The sequence below is a fragment of the Callospermophilus lateralis genome, chromosome 5 (assembly GCF_048772815.1).
Source record: "Callospermophilus lateralis isolate mCalLat2 chromosome 5, mCalLat2.hap1, whole genome shotgun sequence".
NCBI classification, from domain to species: Eukaryota; Metazoa; Chordata; class Mammalia; order Rodentia; family Sciuridae; genus Callospermophilus; species Callospermophilus lateralis.
This window is the reverse complement of record NC_135309.1, coordinates 3,597,427-3,624,963: the sequence shown is the minus strand read 5'-3', so window position 1 is coordinate 3,624,963 and position 27,537 is coordinate 3,597,427. Positions and strand designations below refer to the sequence as shown.

The 27,537-nt window shown below is 59.5% G+C and overlaps 1 protein-coding gene across 1 annotated transcript; it reads right to left on the bottom strand.

The window, feature by feature from the left end:
• Positions 1-1,045: 1,045 nt before the first annotated feature.
• Wnt9a (Wnt family member 9A) lies at positions 1,046-27,537 on the bottom strand. Its single transcript, XM_076855600.2, has 4 exons — positions 27,383-27,537; positions 6,890-7,146; positions 5,870-6,132; positions 1,046-3,878 (listed from the first exon to the last, which is right to left on the bottom strand). Exons 1-4 carry the CDS (start codon positions 27,475-27,477, stop codon positions 3,396-3,398), a joined length of 1,098 nt encoding a protein of 365 aa, XP_076711715.1. The 5' UTR covers positions 27,478-27,537; the 3' UTR covers positions 1,046-3,395.

Below are 27,537 nucleotides of genomic sequence, written 5' to 3'. Positions count from 1 at the left end.
TACACACTTGGCACATGTGAACCAACATGGTCCCAGCCACAGACATGCATGCATAACAGATGCATGGACCTAGCCCCTCTGAACACATACGTACACACATGGGGACATGCAGATGCAACTGCACACAGCCACAACGCCACCTGTATGCAGGCTTGCAGGTACAGACCCTGAACACTGGACGATCCACCCACACAGGAACCCTAGCTGCACAGCTGGGACCCAGGACCCACCAGAGAAGACCAGTCAGGGTTCCTCACTAGGGCAAGCCATGGGAAACTGACCCGGCCAGATTCTCACCCAGGCTGGACAGTTCTGCCTCCAACATTCAAGAACAGGCCCACTCAGGCCTGGCCTGCTGGGCAGAGGCCTGGGAGCTAAAGGTAGTCTGTGGAGATCCTGAGAGGGGGACTTCAGCCCAGTAGAGGCCAGAGGCTGGAGGCGAGGACTCAGCACTGGGAGGCCATCCTCCCTTCCCAGGAGAGTCCCAGAGTCAGGAAAGAGAATTTGGAATTCAAATTAGGCAGATTTGAATTTCTCCATGGAGGCCTCTCCCTGATGCTCCCCGAGGCCCAGGGAACAGGTAGAGGGCTGAGAGGGCAGCGACTCGGGGGGAGTCAGGGCACGAGCAGGAGCCATCAGGGAGGGGTTCCAGCAGGATGTGTCAGAGGGGTGGGGACCACGGTGGACTTGAGTAGGAGGGCTTGGCCTGTGGGGGGCCGTCCTCTGGACAGCTTGGGAGGGAGGGAGAGAACTGGGTGGGAGTGGGTGAGTAAGCCCCTGCCCAGAGGACACAGGAGGTAGAGAGACCAGTGGGGCCTGGGCAGCCACATGGCATGGGGACACAGGCCCGCCACGAGCAATGGCTCCTCGTCCTGGGCCCACATCTTCCTCCTTCCTCTGCCTGCCCCAGCTTCCTCCCCAGTCCTCCTCACATTCCCCACTCCCCTGTAGCCGCCTCCTTTGCCTGCCCCAACCCCCAGGGCCCCTGTGAAGGTGGCAGACTCAAGTGGGCATAACTTAAAATACATTTATTTAGTACTCCATTTGTTTCTGGTTCTGTTATACAAAGCTGTTAAATAAATACATTCTCCACAGTCACTCGGGTTCACACCCATGGGCTACAGATGAGGTAGAGAAATCAACAGGCTCGTGGGAGCCTCAGCACAGGGACGCCCCTCCCTCCTGGGCCACCCGCCCCGCCAGAGGCAGGCCTCAGGTCAGGCCCCCGCTGGGCTGGTGGGAGCAGGTGGATGGGGCAGAGGGAGACCACTGGCTCCACGCCCCACAGAACAGCTCCTTCCACACTGTCCCACAAGGTCAGAGGCGGCGGCCAGCACGGTGGCCTCCTCACTGAGCAGGACGCTCTGTGTGTCTTTAGAGAGAAACAAAACCACCAACAGACCTCTGCAGGCTGCCTCGGGTGAAGCGCCTTTTCTGAATGTTGAGGACAGAGCTCAACTGGTATTGGGTAAGAAGACTCTGGCCCTTGGGTGTCCTTCATGAATCACATGACTGAGCTCCAGTCTCAGGGGCAGAGTGGCCAGGCCTGCTGCTTGAGACCCTGGCAGGTGTGGACACCTGGGAGGACAGGCCCCCCGGGCCTGCCAGTCACTCTGCCCCTCTGGTCACCTCGATGCAGCCCTCACACAGCCCACCCACACTCACTTACTGGGACGGGGCCTTGACCAAGGGCTGCCATCTGAACCCAGGAGAATAAACGGTACTGACACCATTCAGAAGGACCAGAGACCTGCAGCCACATAAACAGGCTTCCTTTCAAAAACAGTTTCCCCTTTGCTTCCTGGACACCGGGCTCTGAGGAGCCCACTCCTTGCTCAGTAGTTCCACACCTGCCTCCTCCCAGACCCCATCCCACATGAGGCCACCCACCAAAAAAGCTGCAGGCCAGACCTCTGCAAGCCAAAGGGCTACTATGTGGTACACCAAGGAGGTGGGACAACCCAAGTGACCGCTGACCACACCAGCACAGTATGCACACACGACCCACACTCACGCAACACACACACACCCCCACACACATGCTCAAACCAAACTAGGTCAGTGTCGGTCACCCCTCCCCCTGAAAAAACAACAGCATGGCCCCAAAGAAGGGTGTGCCACTGTCAGAGGCCAGCCAGAGACTCTCCAAGTGCGTCTGTCCCTGCCTGCCCCCACCCCTGTGACACACGAGCAAGTGTGGTCTCTCCATGGGATGAACCTTCAAAGGATGGCCTTGCCTCTTTCACCAAGCCCACCCCTCTGCCACCCCAAGACCCAGAATCTGCAAGAGACCCTGGTGTTGACTTTCTGCCCATAAGGTACAGAGCACAGCCACCAAGTGGCACTGTCCCCTTGGCATGGGGTGGGGGGCCGGCTTCCAAGAAGCTCTGCAGGCCACTTGCTTCATTTAACAATATCATCTCAATTTAGTGGTTTCAAACGATAGGGCAAACAGGTCGGGAGGAAGACTGGAGCACAGGGACAGAGGAGCCCTCCCTGCCCAGCTCAGGGCAAGACAGAGTCAGCCCAAGAGGCAAAGGGGATGGAGAAAATAATAATTATTATATTAGTTAAATAATAATAATAATAATAATAATAATAATATATAATATAATATAATAACTTAAAGTTACTGATACTCACTCCAAAGAGAAGTGCTCGATGTCAGAGAGGGAAGGCAGAGTCCTCCCCACCCGGGCGCCTAGGCAGCAGGGCCCTGGAGATGGAGGGCTGTGCACTCTCCTAGTGGTTTGGCTCTCTGAAGACAGTGCTGGTGCTGGGTGCCGGGCCAGGCCCATGCCCCATGGCGGCCTTGTGGTCACAAAGGTGCACCTGCCCTCCAAGCCTCAGAGGGAGCCCGGAGGCGGGGAGGGGCAGCCAACAGACTGGGGCCCAGATGGGGGACTGGTGTCAGGGATGGAGACAGCTGAGAAAGCATTGCTGCAACGCTCTCGGGTCATGGGAGAAAGCTCAGGCCTTGGGCAGGAGCACAGGGGTTGGGGAGGCCAGACAGAAGCTGGCCTCCACAGCTGACCCAGACACCAACCCTGGGGCCCTGGGCTCAGCCCTTGCAGCTGGAGCTGTCTCCTGCTGCACAATGCCTGCCACAGCCAGGGTTCAGTCCTTGCAGGTGTGAACCCTGCACTCCGTGCATTTTCTACACCCCAGGCAGGGCTGGAGGGCCTGGGCTCAGCCCCTGTAAGTGTAGACCTCCTTTCACTATGTGCATTGCCTACACCCCACATGGCAGGGCTGGAGGGCCTGGGCTCAGCCCCTGCAGGTGTAGACCTCCTCTCACTGTGTGCACACGGCAGGGCTGGAGGGCCTGGGCTCAGCCCCTGTGGGTGTAGACCTCCTCTCATAGTGTGCACATTGCAGGGCTGGAGGGCCTGGGCTCAGCCCTTGCAGGTGTAGACCTCTTCACGCTGTGTGCACTGCCGGCACTCCACATAGCAGCACCAGCGTACCTGGCACTGGCAGGGCCTTGTCACCACCCGGCTCTGCGTGTTGTGGCCACGGCCACAGCAGATACTCTCACAGTTCTTCTCACGGTGGCACCTGCGGCCAGCTGTGCCTGGGGAGAAGCGGCCGGCCAGGCAGAAACTGGGTGAGTCGTCCAGGTGCACGAGCTCGGGTGTGCGGGGCAGCGGGTCAGCACTGCCCACCCCTGAGGCCCGGCCCCGTGGTGGGGAGATGGCACCTGCCTCACCCGTGGCCTCATTGGTGGTGCTGCCCACCTTGAGCGCCGTCTCGTACTTGTGCTTTAGATGCTTGCCCACCTCGTGGAAGGGCGCCAGCTGCCGCCAGCAAGTCCGTACGGTGCAGGAGCCCGACACACCATGGCACTTGCACGTGGTCTCCACCCCGGCCTTGATCACCTGCAGAAGGAGTGGACGTGAGAGCACCTGCCAGGTAGCCCAACCACCCACCCAGGGCTGGACAGACCCAGACCTGGCCAGCAGGGGTCATCACCATCTCTCTGACGTGGAGGCTCCACTCCCTGGTCCCTGTGCAGGTCCCTCTCCCTCCAAGCCAGGGACTACCCAGGACAGAGGTCCTATGGCTGCACCTTAGCTTCCAGGACACCTCCCCAAACCTCTGTGAGCAGATACCCCCCACCCTGCTGAGACACCCCTTCCTGCCTGGATGTCCACCCCTCTTCCCCTTCAACAACCCTAGCCCCACTGAAGTCTGCTATGTCACTCACTGGACAAGCTGGACAACCGTGCCCTGACCCAGGGTCTGCACCTGGGCTGACCGGTTCCCACCTAAATACTGGGGACCCACAGGCACGGCCCTGAGCCCCAGCTGCTGTTGTAGGTCAGGCGCTCCAGAAGGGCAGAAGTCCACTCCTGACAGTGAGAGAATTCTACTGCTGGAAGAGCTTCCTGAGCGGGGTGCTCTCAGGAGCAGCCCCGGCTGAGCACCCAGGGTCCACACTGGGAGGAGGCTGGGGTCCCAAGAGGGGCTGGCTTTCCCTTGGGATCTCCAGCCTGGGATCTCTTCCCTGGGGCAGAAGCAAGTGGGGAGGGGACTAGCCCTTTCCCAGGTGGGCCCTGAGCCAGACCACGAGTTCCCACCATGGCCCCAGGAGGGCAGGCTGGATGAGGGGTTAAGAAATGCAGCCACCCGCCCCCTACTGCGGCCACGGAGACTCCACTTAGTGATGCTTTGCTGAGAAACCTAGACGGGTTTAATTAAAATGTGGCTGCCCCAGGTCCAGGGCTTTTCACATTCTGACTTTTCATTAATAGCTCACAAAAGGGCGACTGGGGAAGGAGGGGTCAACACAAAGGAAAACCAGGGCCTAGCCTGGGGATTTAATCTGCCCTCCAGTTTCACCCGCCTGCCAGCCGGCTCAGGAAGGCAGAAGGAGGCAGCAGAGCACTGATGGACAGGGAGACTGAGTGCTTAACAAGTGCGTGGCCAGAACTCTGCCTTCTCATAAAGAGCGGCTCCTGAGGAGGCGTGCTGGCCCTGCCCTCCTGAGGCCCAGGCTGGACCTGGAGTCAGCCTTTGGTGGTCAGGGCTGGTCGGGGACTGGGGTGTCTTAGAGTTAGGGATCTGCCCCTCCCTCGCAGGAGCCAGCATCTGGAGCTCTGGTGACTCAAGGCGGGTAGGACAGCCAGCAGAGCTAGGTACACCCAGGCTGCAGCCCAAGGCCTCCCAAAGGGCCCACTGGAGAGCTTGGAAATTTCTCTCTGAAACCTGAGTCTTTTTAGTTGGGTCTCTTGTAGCTAGCTCTGCTCGGAGTCTGGCTATAGAGGGGCCAGCAGAAGAGGTGTGGACAGCCCTGAGTTGGGTGAGTGGGTTCTGCACTCCCAGACTCTTCCCAGGACCCCCAGGCAGCACATTCCCACTATGGTTGCTCTCAACTGTCTTGGTGACAAGCCTGAGGGCTGCCCTGGCAGGAGGGGCACATCCTGCCGACCCCTGGTTAGATGACAACCCAGGAACCCTTCTGGGCTCTAGACCAGCAGTGGCACGCCAGAGGGGCCCATCCAGCTGTCCCTCCCAGACTATCCTGGGGCCTCCAGTTCCTCTTCTCCACAGGGGATGTCTCACTGGGGCACGACGGGGCACCCCTCCATGGCTAGTGCCCCCATCTGTCCTATGGTTAACAAGCTCTACGGGAAGTAGCCTCCGTCCAGCAAGCCCCTCCCTTCCTATGTCCACTCATCCACATTCAACCCCAGGCCTGCGCCCAGCCCCTTCCTCTCACCCTGGGCTCCGCCCACTGCATGCCCAGCTCCACCCACCCTGAGCCTTGCCTCTCCACAGATCCTGTACCCAATCCACCACGTCTTGCCACACCTACTCACTCTGCACCCCACCCACCCTGCACGCCACCCCGCCCCGTTCTGCTTGCCTTCACACCCACGAGGTTGTTGTGGAAGTCCACGCGGGCTCGCAGGTCCTTGCTTGACCGCCTGCCCAGGAACTCCTTAACGAACTTGCTGCTGTACTTGAGGTTGTCCCCGCAGCCGCCCCACTGCCAGGCCTCTCTGTTCTCCAGGTCCGGCGCCTCGTCACATGTGCAGCGCTCCATGCGCCCGGCGCTGCACGCCTTGGCCAGGGCGTGTGTCAGGCCAGCCGAGGAGATAGCATAGAGGAAGGCGGTCTCCTTGAAGCCTGGGGTCAGCAGGGGCAGGTCAGTGAGGCCAGGTAGCCAGGTAGGCCCCAGGACTCTGCACCCACTTGGAAGTTCCCATTTCACATGTGTTGCAGCCAAACCACAGCTGGGGGGCTCTGAACCATCCCCTCAGGTGAGCAGGTGTGTGGTGCTGCCTGCCTGGGGTGCAGGGCACGTCCAGGGTGCTGGAACTCAGGGCGTGGCCCTGCCCTGGCCTCAAGTCCCCTATGCTTGGTTTCCTTTGGTTTTGTTTTGGCAGTGCTGGGGATGGAATCCAGGGCCTTCTCCGTGGAGGACCTCCCTAAGCATCTACCACTGATCATCCGCCCAGCACCCTAGCCCTCAGCTGAGGCAAGGCTGTGGAGGGGCCCCGACCTCTGTGCCCCAGGTACAGGAGGGAGGAAAGAGGTGGGCTTCTCCTTGGATAGAGGTGTCTGGGCACTCAGATACCTGGCATGAGTCAAGCGCTCACAGATAGCCCGGGGACCTGTCAAAGACTGAGCAAAGATGTCCTATGCCACCAGGCCCTCCATGAGTGTGTGTGATGGAGGGGATGGGTGGAGGGAGGTGAGGGGATGGGTGGAGGGAGGTAAGGGGCTGCCCTGTCCAGGCCCCAGCCACTGCCAGAAGCCAGGCTTCAGGTCACCTGGGACCCAGAGGAAGAGAGTATGCAGGAGGGATATGCCCACAGCCCTGCAGTCCTACCTTTGCCACCTGGGCTCTTTGGCCAGATCTGGGCAGGACCTGGGCACTCACCTCTCTTGAGCAGGCTGGCGCGGTAGCGGCCCTCCAGGGTACAGTTCCAGCGCTCAAAGCGGAACTGGTACTGGCACTCGAGCGCACTCATGCTCACTGCCTCCACCAGCGTCTCTGCCACGCCCGGGTCCCGCCTGCACATGCGCCTTTGCTTGCGCTCTAATTTCAGCCGATCACAGGCCTTATAGTGAGCCTGGGCAGCCGCCTCAGGCTCCAGGGTCAGTGGGAGGATGGTCAGGGGCTCGCTGCCAGTCAGCCTGGGGATGGAGAGGCAAGAGTGAGCCCCAGCTCCAGCCAGGACTGCGGGAGCTGGGGACAGAAGAACCATCCCACAGAGCGAAGCAGGAGGATCCCAGCCATTTCAGGGAGTCCAGTCCACACCAGCCACACTGCCCAGACCCATGGAGCCCCTTCCCTGACACATACCACCCCCACGAGCACAGCCAGGCTCAAGCTGCAGCAGGGGAAAGGGCCAAATCCAGGACTACAGCTCCCTGGTGTCTCTACCACACTCTGCTCCCTTCCCCAGCTTGGAGACCACTTCCCTCTGATGCCACCAGCTGGGGGTGTCCCATGGGTCTATGGCTTCAGGGGCAGGCCTTGGCTTGTTCCTCCCTGCCTGCCTTCTGCAGCCTGGTGACCAGGCAGGGTCTTTCAGTCTTGGAAGGGCAGGACTGGCCACCAGAGTGAAAGGACAGTTCTCAGTGAAGACACCCCAGGGCCCAGTTCTTCACAGGTGGCCGGAGAGCTCATCCCCCAGCCTAATGGCCGACCAAGGAGGGGCTCACCCTCCCCTCCTCGCCTTCCAGTCATGTACCCTCCTGCCCCAGGCTCCTGCACCTCCTTCCTCCAAATTCAAGCCTGCTAGACCCCCATGTCCCCACAGCAGATGGCAACCCCTGGACACTCCAGCAGTCCCTGTCCAGAACACAACTGTGCAGGCACAGGCTGTGCACACTGAGCGAGGCTCCCAGCCTCAGTGCCTCAGCCCTGACCCGGCAGCTCTGCACCCTGCTCCATCCCAGGACTGACACCCGAGTCCTGCCACCTCTGTGCGTCACCCACAGGCCTCAGCACCCCATGTGGGCAGACTGCACATGGAGCCCGCAGGCACACGCACTTCCCGCCATGCCCAAGCCTTCATCCTTGGACGAGGAGGCATCTGTTCGCACGTGGGCAGGACTAAGTTCCCTGCCTCAAACACCACAGGAAACAGTCCCCTTTGCCCCTCAGCAGGGGCAATGCTGTTGTGCCCAGGCTCCTCTGGGAATGATTGGGGGGTAGCGGCTTTGGAACACTGCCCTCACCTGAGTCCCTCGCAGGGGGCTGTGGACTCACCTGCATAAGGGTGGTCTACATGAGGGCTGGGGCAGGAACAGGGCCAAGAGGTCGCAGAGGGGATGTGTCAGCCCCACTGCAGGGGTAGGGCCCTGGGAACATGAAGTGGGGTGGGGCCTCCAGGAGGGCAGAGGGGTGCAGGAGGGCACAGCGGGGCAGAGGCAGGGTCTCCTGGGAGCTCCCAGGTTGGAGAGAGGCTCTGAGTTGGGAGGAAGCTGACTGGAGGGCTAGGGCCAGAGCCCCACCAAGGGCTGGGCTTCACCTCCAAAGCTCCATCTGAGCAGAGGGCCTCCAGGAGGACCAAAGGCCACCGGTGGACTCCAGCCTTGCCAGGTGGCTGAGCTCAATGATGGCTCCAGACCAGGCCCCAGGAGAACTGCCCACCAGGGCCAGGGGTGGAGGCAGGCTGGGGCAGAGCCTGGTGGCTGCCCACCAGAGAAAACCAAGGCAGGCAGAGCCACACCCCAAACTCAAAGGCAGCTCTCATCGGAGACCTCTGTCCCCAGATAAGAATGTCACAGCCGGGTTCAGGACAAAAGCACCAGAAAGGCCTCAGCGTCCACTCCATGTGCCATGGCCTGGATTTGCCAAGACACTCCCGTGTCCAGGGAAGCTCTGTGGCCCAGACCCTCATGGGGGTCTCATGGGGGCACAAAGTGCACGTGGAGTTGTGGAAGGGGGCACGAGGGGCAGGCAGAGGAGGATCAAGGGAGACAAAGAGGAAGTGGGGACAGGGGAGGGACTTGCAGGCCAAGGACACTTCCTGACACACAGCCAGTCGGGGGTGTTAAGACAATGACACTCCACATGTGTCTGGGCCTGGGAGACACTCCCTCCACTCCAGTGGGCCAGCCTGTCCCACTATAAGTAGGGACCCGGGAGGTCGGGTCTCCACCTGGCCAGCCTGTGCTCCCCACCCTCTGCCCATGGCTGACCCTGCCTTAGCTCTATGCATAGCCTCAGGGACAACTGTCCTAGAGGCTCCTGTCCCAAGCCAGTGCCATGAGAGGACCAAGGAGGGTACACAGGGGAGAGGACTGGGGCTATGGCACACGACGGGGAGGCCCAGGGTGAAGAGGTGGCATGCTGTCTACTAGGTCAGGGCTTCCACCATACCAACCTCAAAGCCAAGAATGACCCTTGGAAGCCCTGGGGGAAGATGAGGAGGTCACACAATAACCTAGAATAGGAGCGCTGTCTCTGTGACTCTGAACCCAGCGGGCGTTACAGAAGCAATGATTAAGGTGTTTTTAAAAATCTCTGCAGAGGGAGCAAAAGAAGAGACTTAAAGACCAGCAGACAAGTGACATATGGGGAAATATTGGAGAAAATATCAGTGTGCAACTTACATCCCTGAGCGAGAACTAACTGTGCATGCGTGCCATGCGTGGGTGTGTGTCTGTGGACATCTGTTTTCTATAAATGAACCCCAGGAGTCCATCGAAGCGGACAGGGTGGACAGGAATAAGAACCTTGTGTGCCGTTGCACAGTAGTGGGACCACAGGTGGCAATCACGCAGCGTGCCTGACGCTAGGAGAGGACCTCAGACCTTCCCACCATGAACAACTGATAAGTGTCGGAGGAGATAAGATAGCTTCACCCGATTTACACAACACGCAGCCTACACATCAGAACACCAATGCACACGTGCACATTTTACATATCAGTTTAAAAAACAAAAATAAAGACAAACAATAATGGAAATGGACAAAGGACAAACATGCAGTTCACAGGAAGGAAACACAGCCAGCTGTTGGACACTCCACCACCAAACAGCACTGTTCCGTCTCTATCAGAGGAGCACGCATCAAACCCCGGAACAGTGTGCCTATAAAATTCCACGATTCATCCACCAACCTGGTCTGAATGTTCATCCTCACCCCAAGCCACAATGTCAGGAGGTGGGGCCTTTGGGACGGGAGGAGGTCACGAGGTGGGAGCCTCGTGATGGGATCAGTGTCCTGACAAAAGGACCCCAGGGAGCCTCTACCCCTCCACCACGAGAGGACTCAGCAAGATGGGCGGCCAGACGCTCCACACCGTGCCCTGGGGCTCCAGGAGTGGGGCAGTGCCACAGAGCAGGCTTCACACTGGACGGCTCTGCCCGACAAAGGCCACCTGGGTGCCCTGGGTGCCTGCAAGCTGGGCTGGCTGAGTTCCAAGGTGCCAGAGGGGGGGTGAGCTCAAAGCAGCTCTGGTCACGATATCTCGTGGGCCAGCGGGCAGGTGGCCTGATGGTGGGCCGAGGACACCGGGTCCTGCGGACCACACTCAGCAACGTAGGATGGCTGAGTGGACTCGGGGAGGGGGCGGGAGTGTGGGCGGTAGGTCAGACCCACGTGGCCATGGGTGTTGAGTTGCCATTAAAGCAGCAGCAGCCACGGTGCACCCCTGACCCAGCCCCAGCCCCGTACATCGGATAAGGGGCACTGAGAGGTGTGCAGGACTCCCAGCACAGGACAGAAGCCATCTGCAAATGCACAGGACAGGGAAAGGTCCACCACAGGTGACCTGGGGCAAGGGAAGCCTGTCCTCTCCACACGGCTGAAAGCCACCCCTGTGCCTGCCCACCCTGCACACCAGCGTGGGTGGCTGGCTCTGCCCACGGGGCTGCCACCTCGAGGCTTCTGCCTTGCAGAGTCCCAGGCAGGCTGGCACGCACCGCACAGGTCCCCGCCAACAGAACCAGCTGCCCACCTCACACAGACCACCTGCTGCCAGGCTTAACGCAGCTGCCACCCAGTCCCCAGCAGGCAACCTGCCGAGAGGGGGCAGACAGGCCGGCTGCAAAACCCAGCACAGCCACCTCCTGGCAGGGACAGCAGTTCCTCTGGGGCACAGGCCCTTTTGCCCACCCTGTGCCGTCTTCTGCTCAGAGCTGGCAGCTCGATGGCACAACGGGTTCCACCTTGTTTAGATGTTCTTATTTCCAATTTTGGAAGTCTCATGTCACGACATACACAAAAATCCACTTGGAGTAGGTCAGTGAGTTGAGACCTACGCCTGAAACCATGAAACCACCGGTGAAAACAGGAAATGCACACGACGTTGGTCTTGGCGAGATTTCTTGGACGTGACCCAAAAGCACAAGCAACATCAACAAAGAGAGCACATGGGGTGGCATGGAGCTGAAGAGCTGCACAGCAAAGGAGCCGGCCAATGGGAGAAGAGGCCACAGGATGGAGAGTGGGAGAGGGCACCCGCAAACCACATGCACACAGCCTGGAGACAGGTCTCTCCAGGTTGCTGAGGTTGGCCTCAAATTTGTGGTCCTCCTGCCTCAACCTCCCAAGTAGCCAGACTATAGGTGTGTGCCATCATACCTGGCTCAGAATCATACCTCTGATAAGAGGTTAGTATCCAAAACATAGAAGGAACTAAACTCAGTAACAAGAAATAAAACATTTAATAAATGAGCAATAGATCTAAACAGAAATGAGGACGAAGAAATAGCTAACAGGTACATGAAAGAAAGCTAATCATCAGGGAAATGTCCATCAGAATCACAAGGAGACACCTGCTCACTCCAGGAAGAATGACTACTGTCACAAATAGCAAGGACAGCAGGTAGGGGCAGAGGAGAGGGACATGTGCACCACTGTGGAGGAGAGTGTGGAAACTGCCCGTCCAATCATGTGCTACACAAGGGGCACCTGTGGAGGACATGGGTCAGCGTGTCCAAGAGGCACCAGAACTGCCCCTCACCACAGCCCCCTGCCCAGCAGCCAAGACACAAGAACAGCCCATCCAACCACTGATAGCAGATGAAGACACTGAGGCCCTGTTGAAAGTACATGCTACAGAGTTCAAGAGGCCACACACTCGAGCAGGGAATTGTCAGGTCCAGGGAGTGAATCAGGCTCTGAGAGACGAGGGCCACGCTTGCTCCCTCACACTCTGCAGCTGAGAAAGCCAAACTCTGCAGCAGTCAATGCTCGTCACCAGGGCCAGAGGGTTGGTCAAGGTGCACGGTTTCTGCTAAGCAGAAGAATAGGCTCAGGATGTCGGTCACACAGCATGGCGACTACTGTGTTCCTGAAAGATGCAGAGAAGCAATGCTTCCTCGCTGCAGGCACGCAGCCCCGTGAGGCTGTGCAGGTGAGAACTCGCCCCAGCAGCCCTTCCACAGTGGACCATGCAGTGCCCAACAGACACAGGCGATAGGACCTGTTATTTCAAAGTAGAAATGTAGAAAACACTTTTTGAAAATGAGCCCACCTGCTCTCACATCACGAAGGACCTTCCAAAAGCCCTCTGCCTGCTGACCTCAGGCAGCTCCCAGCGAGCCATACCAGCTGGAGCACGCCATCTCTGGGAAGCCCTATGTCCCTAGGGAACACGACCGTCCCAGCATGACGTTCAAGAAGCCGGCCTTGTGCCTGCAGTGCCACAGCCATTCCGCCTGCCCATAGCCCAACTCTTGCTAGGACTTCCTCAGGAGCTCCCTAGGCAAGCCAGGGACATCGGTGGCGAGCCAGCTGACCGCCACACTGGGCTCCGGAGTCTGCGGGCATGGACTCGGGGTCCCTTCCTGTCCACTCCATGGACTCACAGGGGGTCCCTTCCTGTCCACTCTGAAGACTCCAGTCCTGGACTCCAGCCTGTCTTTACAAGGTTCACTGGGCCCACTGCTGACACACAAATGATGAGTGGGCTCCTGTGCTGACCAGGCTCTGCTGCCTCCGCATGCCCTCACCACCTGTGGAGGTCTTCCATGTTCTCTGCACACGACCACACGTGTTCAGAGATGGGCTTGGCTTCTTTGTAAGGTTCACAGTTGGACGACTGCATACATGACTGTATGTCTGTCAGTGCACACACAAGTGCACAACATGGTATTTTGAAACACGTCTGCTGCACGGTGATCCGGTTGAGCTGGGCAGCCCATCCGCCACACCGCTAGCTCGCTCTGTGTGTGGTGGAGCACTCCCTACACCTAACTGGCATCTCCGCCCAGCCCTGGTGCCCACCACTCCATGTGTAACTCTGTGGGCTGCCTGGGGAAGCTCTAATGGGTACAAGCTGGTCGGCCCAGTCCCCTGTGCTCACACCACGGTCTCCTCCCCTTCACCAGCTCACGCGCTCGGCTCCTGTTTCCTGAGACGGCGGCACACGCAGAGCACAGGGGTCTCTTCCCACACCGACTTCAACTCCTCTGGACGCACACTGATCTGCATCCCCCAACGGTGGAAGGAAGGGTTCTTTTCCTCCGCACCCTCCCTTTTCAATCCTTACAGCCTGGTTTTTGTTGCTGTGCCTGTTTCCTTGATCCAGAGGGTCTTGGGTACGATGTGGCAGCGTTGGCTGGCTGTCCTGAATGCGGCACTGCAGGCCTTCCAAAGAGGTGCCCCTGGCAGGCAGGTGGAGTGTGCAGCCAAGCCCGCGCTCCACGACGAGGGCTTCCCTTCACGCCGGTCTCCCTCAGGAGCCCCAGCATGGCTCCTGCCACCCAGATACAGTCAGTGGGCCCCAAGGACAGTACTGAACAATGGTGAGAACTGAGGAGCAAGGGCTGGGACACTGCCCTCAGAGCCCAACTGCAGACTGCTCTGTGAGGGAAACAGGGTCTGTTAAAATAGCCAGAATCACATTTATGAAGGGTGAGCACAGCCACCCCCATCTTACACTTGAACACTTCTGTGGGATGCCTCTTGGTCACCCCGGATCACGCTGCCGTTCCCTGTGGTTCTTAGCAAAGAACCTTTCAAAATCCTTAAGTGGGATTAAGTGCTTGTGTACACCTGGAATCCTAGTGACTTGGGAGGCTGAGGCAGGAGGATTGCAAGTTTGAGGCCAGTCAGCAATTTAGTGATGCCAAAAGCAACTCGGTGAGACCCTGTCTCAAAAAATAAAAGGGCTGGGGACACAGCTCAGTGGCAAAGCACCTCTAGGTTCAATCCCCAGTGTAACAAAAAAAATCCTTAGCCGTGGCACTGTCACACAGAGCTCTGCATGTCTGCGGTGACCTGGAGAGACCAACCTACCTGGTCAGAGGGTTCCATCCTGCTGGGACCCTGACGGATGGTCTCCAACAGCACCTGACGGAGGTTGCTCGCCAGTGTTGGCCCTTCTCTTCGCCTTTGCTCTTCCTGTCAAGTTCTGGTGCCTGGCAGGTGCTCTGAGTCTCCTGAAGATCTGGGCTAGGACAATCATGTCCTCTTTGCTATCTGGAAGAACTTGCCATAAAGCCACCTACACCTGAGCTTCTCTTGGTGGAATAATTTCCATTCCAACCCCCTTTCTCCCTTCACTCTGAATGGTTGCAATTTAAGGCACAGATCATATGTCCACAGCCAACTTGGAACCCTCTCATCACCTCAAAAAGAATCCACCTGCACTCGTGTCACAAGGCAGCCTCCCGTCTCAGTGGACGCACCTGCTCTGGACAGTCTAAGGAGGTCGGAAACAGCAGTGCCTGTGCCCAGTGTGCTTCACTTGCCCCAGGACCATCCAGGTTGCCTCCATCGCGGCACGTGACAGAACTGCCTTCAAGAGGAAGGCCTCCCACCAGTGCCCGCCACATTCTGCTTCTCTGTCTGTTAGGGATGGACACTTGGGTTGGTCCCACTTTCCAACAACTATGCCTGAAGCCTCTGGGAACACACATGTTTGAGGAAGTGTCTTCACTTCTCTTGGGTACATAACTTGGGAATGGGCATGCCAGTCAATGCCAAGCTACACGCTTAGACTTTGGAGGACTGTCAGCGTATCCTCCCAAGTGGCTGCATCGCGCTGTCCATCTTTAGGCAGGGGACGTGTGCTCTGGACGCCCCCTTTACTGGATCAGGTGACCTGCCATTGCTGCTGCTCCAGGTACGTGATGGGCACACAGTCTGCACTGTCCTCCACCACGTGCCCTGGGGTCCGCAAGAAGAGCTTCACTGGCTCCCAGGTATCAGCTCCGTGCTTTCAAGTCACACTCCTCCTCAAAATGGTACGGAAGGCACAAACTGTCATCCTTCCAGTGACTCTTGACCTGCAGTCTAGTCCCAGCACCAGGGAGGCACACAGGGCCCAGTCACAGACCCGGGCAGCACTCAGGGGCCCAGGCACAGGCCAGGGCAGCACTCAGGGGACCGGTCACAGACCCGGGCGGCACTCAGGGGACCGGTCACAGACCCGGGCAGCACTCAGGGGACCGGTCACAGACCCAGGCGGCACTCAGGGGACCGGTCACAGACCCAGGCAGCTCTCAGGTGACTGGTCACAGACCAGGATGGCACTCAGGTGACCGGTCACAGACCCAGGCAGCACTCAGGGGCCAGTCACAGACCTGGGCAGCAGATAGGGGTCAAGTCACAGAGGCACTCAGGGGCCCAGTCACAGACCCAGGCAGCACTCAGGTGACCAGTCACAGACCCGGGCAGCAGACAGAACCACAGATGCGGGCACAGACCCCAACACCTTACCTCGTGCACTGTACTCTCAGGTCTGGGGTCCTGGTGTGCTCTCTGGGTCCATCTGGGCCGCTGACCACGCTGCCTTGTCCTTTGCCTTCTTTTCTGTATGCCTGATGTTTTCCCTTTGTTCATTAGAAGTCTGCTCACCTGCCCCCTGGTCCTCGGCTGCCCTCAGCACAGGGTCTGACCTGCCCCCAGGTCCTTGGCTGCCCTCAGCTCTGGGTCTGACCTGCCCCCTGGTCCTCGGCTGCCCTTAGCACCGGGTCTGACCTGCTCCCAGGTCCTCGGCTGCCCTCAGCTCCGGGTCTGACCTGCTCCCAGGTCCTTGGCTGCCCTCAGCTCCGGGTCTGACCTGCCCCCTGGTCCTCGGCTGCCCTCAGCACCGGGTCTGACCTGCTCCCTGGTTCTCGGCTGCCCTGCCCGCGGTCATGCTGTTGGGCATAGTGGTTCCATCTCGGGCCCAAGAAGGCTGTTTCCTGGGTCTGCACTGGCCCTTCACAGGGACCTCACTCTCCGCAGGGCCTTCTGCCTTTAGAGCTGGGTCAGCCCATGGCGCCCAGCGCCTCTGGGGAACACCACCTGGACTGGGTTTTTTCAACTGCTCTTACAGTCTTTGGCTCTGGTGTCCTTTAATCCTAGCATGTCACATTCCTGTGCACATGTATTTTTGTTCTCCGCCTGGGAAGACCCTGGGCCTCTTGAGTTTTCTTCATGGCTTTACTGGGCTTCAGAGACCTCGCCTCCTTTCCCTTCAGCCTTAGCCCAGGCCTGTTCCCTCCCCAGTTTCCCATCTCCGGCTGCACTGGCGGTTCTGAACAGGCTCCCAGCTTCCTGACCTCCCTCCATAGTCTCTGATGGCCTCTCAGTCTGTTGCTGACCCCGTCTTGCCTGGCGTTTCCACCTGCTGGGCCAGTTCCTGTGGCGCTGGCTCCTCACAGACATTCTGAGCTTAACTGCTTTGGTTGCCTTTCTTTTCTTCATTCTTGGTCTCCTGCTGTTGTCATCAGCCTTCTTGGGATGTGAGAAGGGCTGTCCCGCTCTGCCTGGGGTCCAGCGATGGGTCTGGACTGTCATCTCTGAGATCCCAGCCACACGGCCCTGCAGGCCTCCTTATCCCTCACCACACACTGGTCACCAAATTTAAGAAACTGTGAGTGGGTAGAGTCTGAAGCAGAGGACGAGACACTGCGTGGGTCAAGCTGTGTCCCCACAGTGCACAGAGAGCCTGGTCACAGGCCTCTGGAGGAGCCTCCTTTGGATCAGGGGTCCTGCAGAAGTAGGGAAGGGTGACCCTCAAGGTAAGGTCACAACAGGGCTAGAGCCAGTGTCCTTGTAAGGAAAGGTGAGCACAGGTCAGGAGGTCAGGGAGGCTGCATGCAAAGGGGCAGGCGTTGGGGAGATGCTGCCCAGGACACCACGGGCCCTAGCAGGACAGCAGCTGGAGGGCAGGGGACCCTGGCTGCAGCCTTCAGAGGGAGCCCAGGTCTGTTTCAGACATCCTCCAGGCTCAGGAATGCAAATCCTCTTGCTCCAGGGTGCCCAGCTCGAGGTGCCTTGCTACAGCTGATCCAGGATGCTAATGCTGGTCTCAGGAAGCCTCTTCAGGGAGGGGGCCAGCCAGGTCCCCAGCCACTCAGGCCCCACACCCAGAACACTCAAGGCCAAGGCCAGGCTGTGCCTGGGCCACACCAGCAACTCAGGCCAGAACCCTGCACGTCACCTGGCCTGCCCTGGGGGCCCAAAGATGGCGGTCTTGGGGTTCCCATGGGCTCCAGGGCTGTCCTCCAAGTACCCCAACCTGTAGCAGGCCCTGGGCTCTGCTCGGCTCCCACCTTTAGGGCAGCGCTATTCCCATGGCTCTCAGCTTCCCTTCAGCTCGTTAGCTCCTGGGCAGACTCAAAGAGAAATGCACTGTGTGTTCACACGGCCTCAGATACACCTTCACGCACACCCACAAACACCCTACAGGCACTACGACACCTCCCCACCAGCACACTGCACACACAGACATATCCACACTTGCTCACATAGACATACCACACACACCCCCACACACAGACATACCATACGCAGACACACACAGATATACCACACACACACACCTACACAGACACACACACATACCCACACTTGCTCAGACATACATACTATGCACATACCCATACACACAGACATACCATACACATACACAGAGATATACCATACACACACACCTGCACAGACATACACACAGACATACCATACACACACACAGATATACCATACACACACATCTGCACAGACACACACACAGACATACCACACACACACAAAGACACACAGACATACCATACACATACAGACATACCATACACACACCCACACAGACAAACACACACAGACATACCCACATATGCTCATACATACATACCATACACACACATCTGCAGACACACAGACATACCATCACACACTCCCACACACAGACACACACACATACAATACACACACAGATATACCACACACACACCTGCACAGACACACACATAAACATATTCATACATGCTCACACAGACATACCACACACACACCCCCATACAGACATACCATACACACACACGATATACCATACACACACACCTGCACACACACAGACATATCATACACACACACAGACATGCCATACACACACAGATATACCACACACACACACACACCTACACAGACACACAGACATACCATACACACGCACCTACACAGACACACAGACATACCATATACACACACAGACACACAGACATACCATACATACACACTTATACAGACACACAGACATACCATATACACACACAGACACACAGACATAATATATACACACCCACAGACACACACAGACATACCATACACACACCCACAGACACACACACAGATACACACACACAAATATAACCACAATTCCCACACACACTTAACCATACCACAACCACACACTTTTATACACTCACAGACTTATCCCCACACACATACCCCCACACACTCACATACCCACACACATACCCCCACACGCTCACACACACACACACAATGCTCTCACTCCTACATGCACACATCAAATCCATGCTGCGAAATACACACACACACACTCACATATGTGCACATGCAATAAGCATACACAAGTGCACACATGTAGCACACGTGTATAAACGTGCCCATGTATGTACAGACTCCATACTGCACAGGGTGAAGCTGTGACTCCTGGTGATGGACCTCCTCACTGGAAGAGGTGTCTGCACAGGTGCCCATGCACCTTCAGGCCACCCTCAGTGCCTGGCCTGCTGGGTGCTGTCAGCTGCACAGAGGCAAGACACTGAGGGTCAGGCTCAAGTGCTGAGGCCAGGGATGCACAGCCACCAGAGGAGAGAGGCCAGACTGCCACCAGCTCTCCAGTGAGAGTCTGCAGCCCTGGCCCAGGGCCACAGCCAGCACCCACTCATGCTGCCTTCCCAGGGAGGAGTCCCTGCAGTCTCCAGGGGGTGCCCGTAGCCCTGGGCCCCAGGCAACCTAATCCAGCTCCCACCCCATTATCCTGTCCCCATAGTTCAAGCTGCAGCTGTGGAAGATATGTTGCCTTCCAGGAAGGGAAGCTGCTCTGTCACGGGGGTGGGTGGTGGTCAGGCAGATGGTGCACAGGGGTGGTCGTGCAGATGGGGCAGGGGGAGGTAGCCGTGTGGACGGGGCAGGGGGAGGTGATCATGTGGACGGGGCATGGGGGTGGTGAGAGGCACTCTGAGGACAAACCCCACTCCGTCCCAGCTTCTGGGGCTAGAGAGGTGGTCGTGCAGATGGGGCACAGGCAGGTAGTGGTTGTGCAGATGGGGCGGGGGGGGTTGGTCATGCAGACAGGGCACAGGGGCAGTGATCATGTGGACAGGGCACAGGGGTGGTTCTTGCAGATGGGGCACGGGGGATGGTCTTTCAGATGGAGCAGGGAGGGTGGTCACGCGGACGGGGCACGGGGGTGGGGGGGGGTGCGGTCAGGGCTGGGGGGGCAGTGGGCCTGCGGTGGGGGGGTTGTGCAGGGAGGGGGTCATGCGGGGAGGGGGGGTCATGCAGACAGGGCATGGGGAGCAGTGGTCATGCAGACCAGCACCGGGGTGGTGGTCGTGCGCAGGGGTGGGTGGTTGTGGGGACAGGGCAGCATGGGGGGTGGTCATGCAGACAGGCACGGGGGGGCGGTGGTCGTGCAGAGGGCAGGGTGGTCATGGGGATGGGCAAGGCACTGGGGGCAGTGGTAATATAGATGGGCACAGGGGGGTGGGGTGGAGGGCGGTGTCCTGGGGACGGGGCTGCCTTATGACAGCACACACAAAGTTCCAGGGTGCCCAGGCCTCTGCCTGAGAGGTGTGACCTTTGGAAGGGTCATAGGATGGCTTCCCTGGGCCCTGGAGACTGGCCAGAGCAGGGAACCCAGTGCTGAAAGGCAGGGGCCTGGCAGCCCACCACCCAGACCTGTCCTGCAGCAGCCCAGGGCAGTGAAAGGCACTCTGAGGACAAACCCTACCCCATCCCAGCTTCTGGGGCTGGGCCTGAGGCTGCCATGCCATGGCTGCCCATCTGACAAGCCCGGTGATCCCTGTCCTCAGGTGAGAGCCGGAGAGCAGGTCCCTCCCCAGGCTGACCAGGCTAGCAACGTGCCTGGTCACCTGAGCTGAGCTCTTTCCCCTCAGGGCAGAGGGAGGGAGGCCAGGCCCCCACTGCTCCCCTGACAGCCCTCTCCTGCCAGCAGGCCCGGCCACCCTGACGGCCACCCTGCCGGGACCCAGCACTCCCCCAGCCAGGGCGGTTGAGCCAAGGCTGCACCCCAGGAGCCGCAGAGCCCCGCCTGTGAACCTCTGCTGGCCAGACAGCTTTAATTTCCATGTGAAACAAAATCAAAACAAATTCCAGCACTGAGAGCATGGGCTGAGGTTACCCTCCACCCGCCCCAAGGCCTGCAGCGTAGCCCTGCTCGGCCTAGCTTCCAACCCAAGCCCAGGGGCATCCTGCAGGGCAGCAAAGACACCCAGTGCCCAGACGTGCCCAAGCTGGGGACAGAAGCTGCGAGGGAGGCCCATGTCCTGGAGCCTACCAGAAACGGTCCTGGCCACCCTCGGTGCAGCCAGCTGAGTCCCACAGCCCCAGGACCCCTGGGGAGAAGAGGGGAGTGGCAGCTTCCTGGAGGAGCCACCTCTGCTAGTGACCTTGGCCCCTGTGGTCCTCACCAGCAGCCTGACCACAGGGAAGGCAGGGGCAGCATGGGACCTCCGCATCACTTCCTCCCAGAGATGGCTGTCCCCCGGGGCCTAGCACTGTGCCAAGGCTGTGGCCTGGGGCTTCAGCCCCACCATTGCTATTTGCCAGGACAGAGCAGGTCCTGGAGATCTAGGGCCTGGACGCCTCTGGCAGCACCTCATGGTCGCCAGGCTTCCCACCCACTGGCCCTGGTGGCTCCGGGCCCAGCGTCGTGGAGGAAGCGAACGCGGCTTGTGGCTTGCCTCTCCCTCACCTCGTCCGGCTGCCTGGCCCAAGGCGCTGGGGCTGCCAGCTGGGCGGCGGGGTTTCCTCCTGTGGGCAGCGGCACTTGGCCAGCAGGGACCTTGCAGGAGGGGTAGGCCCATGGGGCCCAGAGCAGGGGCAGCCCAGTGCCACCCAGACCGGCGGGTACAGTGAGGCTGTCCCCCAACACCTGCCACTGGGCTGGGCCTGGCTCACAGACGTACTTCCAGATTAACCTCCGCAGGAAAACCAGAAGGTTGCCAGTCCCTGATGGGCCAGGCTCTGATGGCTGCCCCTGTGGCCATCCACACCCGGGATCCCTCCTCACAGTGGTGTAGGCACACTGTACCTGGGCCACGATCCATGCACTAGAAGGTCAGGCAGGGGCAGGTAGGGGCATAGGCGCTCCCTGGTCACAACCAGAAGGTGTGGACACAGCACAGCTGGTCAAGGCCAGCCAGGACAGTGGGCCAGGCCAGACCACCTGAGGAATGAGTGCCATGAGCCCCATAGATAGCAGAGGGACCCCATGGCCTCAGAGCCTTTGGGCAGGGGACAGTGCCCACTAGGGGAGATTCACAGTCCCTCCTGCTTGCCCGGGTTTGGCTACCCAGGAGAATTAAACACAGTGGGGCTGTTAGGGGTTTCTGGAAGAGAGGGCAACCCAGGCAGAGCCTCCAGGACAGGGGAGGCCTTGGGCAGCAGGTGAGGGCTGCAGGGGCACATGGCACCCTTCACCCTGACTCTGCAGAGTTGGACACCAGTCAGAAGAGAGTCCCCGAATGCCCACCTCCATTGGTTCAGGGGCCTGGTTTCACCCATGGTTGCCCCAGGGTTCATGCCAGGCACGGGCCTGGTCCCCGATGTCTGGGCCTGGTCCCAAGCCTGCTGCAACCTGCCAGCACTAGCCAGGACCAGCAGAGGACCCAGTCGCCCAGCACAGTACACAAAGGGGCCGGGTGCCCAGCAGGCTGGGATCAAGAGGGCGAGGGCAGGAGGCCTGTCACCAGGTGCCACTCTTCTGCAGTCAGCAGGAGAAACAGGCAGTCTCACTCCCCGGCCATCCACCCTTATGGCCCTTGCCCTCCCTGGGGCCCAGGCCTCTCGGGAGGGATCTGTATGTGTGTACTCTCTTCTGGGGTAAAAACTACCCACATGCTGTCCTGTGATGGCCATGCTCCAGGGCGGGGGTGGGGCAGGACTGACAGGAGTGGCCCCTGCCCTTGGGGCACCTGGACGCTAACTGGCACCCACCAGGCCCTGCCCAGGGCAAGATCCGAGCCGCCGCAGGAGGAGGCAGCACGTGGGGTGAGGATGGGAATGGGATTAGGCAGCTGACGCCCTGTCCAGACGGCCGGCTGTGGGCAGGACATCTGTGCACACAGCTGAGGGGACCAGGTGGCCGACACTTCCGCCTCACCTCAGATCTGCCTCGGGGCTGCCCTACACCCCTCTCCTAGAGAGAGCTCCAGGGAGCCTGAGAACTCTCACCCTGGGGTCTGGCCTTAGCCCATGTTGGGGGCCAGGGAAGATCCCTGCCAGGGATGGAGACACCGGGCAGCCTCAGCCTGCCCGGAGGCCCTCCGTCCTCTGTGCTCCATGCAGGGGCTCCTCCCACCTGCACCCCACGCCTGCCTGCACAGGCCCCTCACTCCTTCTGCTGGTCACACAGGCCCTCATGAGCCAAGGATGGATGCCATCTCCACACCCACCTCCCCAGCCGAGGGAGCGCGCCTCCTTTGGCCAGACCCTGGTCTCCCTCACGACCACTGCTGGCCTCACTTCCAGGGCCGCCTCAAAGAGGCTGGCCCAGTCTCCCCACAGCTCCCTCACTGCCCTGTCCTGGATCCCTCCCACCCTCAGCTCCCACGCTTTCCTGGGGTGGAACCTGGGGTGTGAACCTGTCCACAGTATGGCAGCCCCTCCTAATCAGGTCAGCCCAACCCTCGCTTTCGACTTCCCTGCTCTGTCCACTCTGCTCACAGCAGGAGCCCAGACCCAGACACCCCCCGCCCGCCAGCCCCCCACCCCCTACCCGCTGTGCCCCCACCACATGGTTCTCAAGCACCATGAAGCCTGGTGATCCAGGCCCTTCCTACCTTATGCCCTCTCCAGGGGCCAGCTGAGTACCCCCAGACCAAGCAGCTGTCAGACCTGGGCGCATGGCCCCAAGGCATCCCCAGCCAGGAACAGGATAAACACACTGGCAGGTGGGGACAGGGGTGGGGAGCCCCTGCCCTTTACCCTGAGGGGCCTGTATCCTCATCAGTATCCTCCACCCCCATAACAGCAGCCTCCTCTGTGAGAACAGGCCCTCACAGAAGGTTCTTGTGAACAGGGGGAGACCCCCCAGACACCCACCACATGCTAGGGTGTGGAAGCACCTGGGGATGCCACCACCTCCATGTGTAGGGACAAGTGTCTGCCTGCTCGAGGATCAAAAGACAAGGTTCTCTACCCAAGAAGAAAGCCAGAATAAGTAAAGAGCTCTTACAACTCAACAAAAAAGACAAACAACCTGACTAAAACAGGCAAGGAACACAATAGATGCTTCTCCAAAGATTATATATGGGGCCAAAAGCCACTGAAAGTTGCTCAACACCATTAGCCACCTTGTACGTATATGTTCATACCACAAAGAGTCTCCCCTTCACACCCACGAGGGTGTCCAGAACCAGGAAAATATAAAACAAGTGTTGTGCATGCTGCAGGATGCCAAACAGCACAGCCACTTAGGAAGACAGTCTGGCAGCTCCTCAGAAAGTGAGGCACAGATGACCACAGGACCCAATAGCCCCACTTCTAGGTGCAAACCCCCAAAGAGCTGAAGACACAGGTCTGCTCGAGGAAAAGAAATGCTCACACTCCCCCGTTCACAGCAACACTGTCCAAACAACCAGACAGCCGAAATAGCCCAACTATGTGTCAGCTGACAGCGCTTTGGAACACCTGTCTGTTCATCCCTCGGAGGAAGTCAGACAAGGGGCAAGCGCCAGCCAAGCTCGAGGTGGAGGACCCTGGAAATGACACCGGGGAGGAGCCAGACCAGGAAGGTCATGCGGCATGTGCTTCTGTTGATGGGAGGTGTCCAGAGCAGGAAAATCCACAGGGACAGCAGAGCAGTGGCCATGGGGCCAGAGGAAGAAGAGGGGGGCTGAGTGTTGGACAGGATGAGTTTTTCAACCCTGAGGGCAAGGTTCTGGAATTAGTGATGGCTGTGGGTGGACCAAAGGCTCCCAGTTGAAGAACTCCACGGGATGAGGGTTATATCCAGCCCAGCCTCAGCAGCCCTGCACCACTGGGCCCCTACGACCCCTCCTGGCCTGAAGCACCCAAACTTTGCTGCTTGTGCTGGTTCCAAGACCATCAACTCATGCTGATGTCTGGCCTGCTGTGGGTATGCGGCTGAGGACACCAGACCTGCAGCAGGCAAGAGAGGCAGGACCTGGCTTGCAGAATTCCATCAGGGCCCAGCTTCCCACCTCTGTCTCCCAAAGTGGCCTGCAAATGTTCCCTGAGTGATACAGGTATATGATATGCCTTCTGTGTCTTCTAAGAAATCAAATGGAAAGTCCCATGCTCCAAGGGCCCTGCAGGGGGCTGGCTCTCCCCTGCACAGCACCCCTGAGAGGAGGGCTGCAAGCTGCCCAGGCCTGCCAGGAACAGCCCCAAAACCTGAGATCTGGACTCTATACCCTTCTAAATACAAAACATCCCAGTGGGGGTGCACCCCAATCTGTTCTAAACTTTCACCCACTGGGCCCTTCAGATTTATCCCCTCACCTGAGAATTCCAGGAGATGGGCAAGGGACAAGGGAGTCAAAGTCTGAAACCCACCCCCACGGCCACCAGGGGAGGACCCGGGTCTGTGACTTGCGGCTGGGCAGCTAGGCCCAGGAGCACAGGCATGTTGGCAGCCCTAGGAGAGCCAGATGGGAATGCCACCTGCTAATCAGGCTGAGATGCAGAGCTGGGCCAAGGGGGGAAGAGGAGAGCCCCTTCCGCACAGCCAGGGGCCAATCTGGAGGGGTCCAGCAGTGGGGTGGCCAGAGGCCTGGAGAAGGGAAGGGCAGCCTAAGGTTGGGTTGCAGCTCAGGGAGGGGGCAGGGAGGGCTCCCGCTGGCCACGTGACCCTCCCCGGGGCCAGCCTCTCCTCTCTGGGTTCCTGGGCTGTAACTGGAGCTGCGTTCCTGCCTGGGAGCCTCGTGCCAGGCAGAGCTTTGGAGAGGGGGAAGGGAGAAAAGAGCCCTAGATTCCAGTTTCTTCTCCCTGCTCCCTGTCCACTCCAAGCTGGGGAGGGATGTCCAGAACACCCACACCCGTAGGGAGATCCCCCCAGGCTCCTCCTACAGCTCAGGCCCAGTGGAGTCTCTCAGCACTTGGGAACCTATCTCCTCCCTTGGCTGGGCTAGGAGCAGACCTTCAGCCCCCAGCCTGCCTTCCTCCACAGCATATTAGGAATCAACTCAAGGGAAGGCACAAGGCACCTAGCCTGTCCCCTGGCTTAGGGAGGAGCCCATTCTCAGTCCACTAGAGTCCAGTGTCCCCCTACTTTGTGCCCCTACTGAGCACATCTGCTCTCAGCTACCCTTACAGGACAGCTACTGGGAGAGCTATACTTGAGCAGCACTCAGAGGGGACTCCCTTGAGGGGTCCTTTGAGGCCACACAGCTGGGCAGAGGGGCTGACCAGGAGAGACACAGTGGCACTGAAACCATTACTACCTGCACATGGCCAGCAGCCAGGATTATTAGGGAGCTGTAACACACAGGCACAGCTAAAACTGCAAAGCTTGGGATGGAGGCCCAGGATCCCATCCTCCCCATCTTCGTGGGTCTGAGAGATCCCAGGCAGAGCAAACCTGCTGCCCAGACAAGCCCAGGGTGTGTCAAGAGCCTGGTGAGCAGAGCCTCTTGGCCGAGCTGGAGAGTAAGGCACAGCTGGCGGATAAGGCTGTGACTCACGGTGGACCTGTGGCCAGACGGCCATTCTCCGGCCCTCCCTCCTGCCTCCTGCCCGCGGGGTGAGGCTCAGGGCTGCACAGATGGCAGGCAGGGGCTATACCCACAGTCCCAGCCAGGAGAGGGCCAGGGTGGGGACCCCAGGGGAACCAAGACACGAAGCTGACCCTGGAAGACAACCCTGGAGAAAGGAACAGACAGAAAAGGAGGAGAAAGAAAAACACAAAGGGAAAGTTTCCCATGAAAATATTTTATTTTCTTTGAGAACAGGATACACCTGCAGGGCTCCTCGGCCCAGGCCGGCCTCTCCCTGCCCTGGCGGGTGCCAGATTCCTGGACCAACGGGGCCCTCTGCCGGCGAGGCCGCTGCAAGTGCCCGCGCCTGGGCCAGAGGCGAGGGAACAGGTGACCGCGGAGGGCGGCGGCCCTGGAGCGGCCCAGGGCGCCCAGGAGGCCGGCGAGGACCCAAGGAGCTAACCAGGGCTCCCAGGGGCGGCGCCCGGGGAGGGGGGAGAGACCTGGGGCGCTGCCTCACACCCTGGACCTCCGCATGCCCAAAGCGCAGCGTGGGTCCTTTTAAAGGTCGCTGGGTTCAGGCATCCCAGACCTGAGAAAGGGAGGAGATGGGGAAAAAGGGGGGAAAAGAAAAGGGGGGGGGCTGACGCGCCGACAGTGCCGCAAACTGCTATGTCAGAGACTCAAAACTGTGGGTAGCGACCCGCGGGACAGCGGCGTCCTCTGTCCTGGCCAGGTCTCACAGACGCGCTCCCAAGGGCCAGGGTTGGGGCCCGGGCGGGCGTCAAAAGCAACGCGCAAGAAAAATAAATTTCTCTGGCTTGGAGGGTTTTCTTTTCCCCCTTTGGGGCTCAGTGCAAGGAACATCTGGATTTTGTACGTATTTTTTTGTTGTTGTTAAATTAACTTCTCGAGGAGAGAAAGGGGGGTGGGTGGGCAAGGGCCGGGAGGCTCCAGCCTTTTGGCAGGAACACCGCGGCCTAAGGCGCCGACGGCGACGACTCTGGGGTCACGGAAGACCTCGACCCTGCGCAAGCCCGTCGGGTATGCCGGCCTCTCTACCCGCAGTGCGCAGCGGGGGACACCGACCCACGGATCGAGCGACGCGCGAGCCGCAAACAAACAGCTCCAAGCAACCCGGGGGCCCCGCTGAGCGCTGGCCCGGGCACCCAGACCGCGCGAACCCCGGGGCTCCGGGCACCCCCGCCCCGGCCCCGCCGTCCCCGCCCGCCTGCGCGCGCGGCCGCCCGCCCAGGGCACCTACCCGAAGTAGGCGGCCGAAGGGCGCAGCGCAGCGAGCAGCAGCGTCAGCCCAAAGGCCGCGGCCAGCCAGCGCGCCAGCAGGGACCCATCCAGCATCTTGCCGCTCCGCGGCGGCGGACCATCGCGCTCCCGGCTCCGCGCAGGGTGCGCCGCGGC

Bases quoted from the DNA above. Each gene is read 5' to 3' on its own strand.
- Wnt9a (XM_076855600.2), bottom strand. From the start codon at position 27,477: ATGCTGGATGGGTCCCTGCTGGCGCGCTGGCTGGCCGCGGCCTTTGGG. The intron at 6,133-6,889 runs GTGAGTGCCCAG...TGCTGACCCCAG, and splicing joins CGCCAGCCTGCTCAAGAGAG to GCTTCAAGGAGACCGCCTTC. The intron at 3,879-5,869 runs GCAAGCAGAACG...CTCCTTCTGCAG, and splicing joins ACAACCTCGTGGGTGTGAAG to GTGATCAAGGCCGGGGTGGA.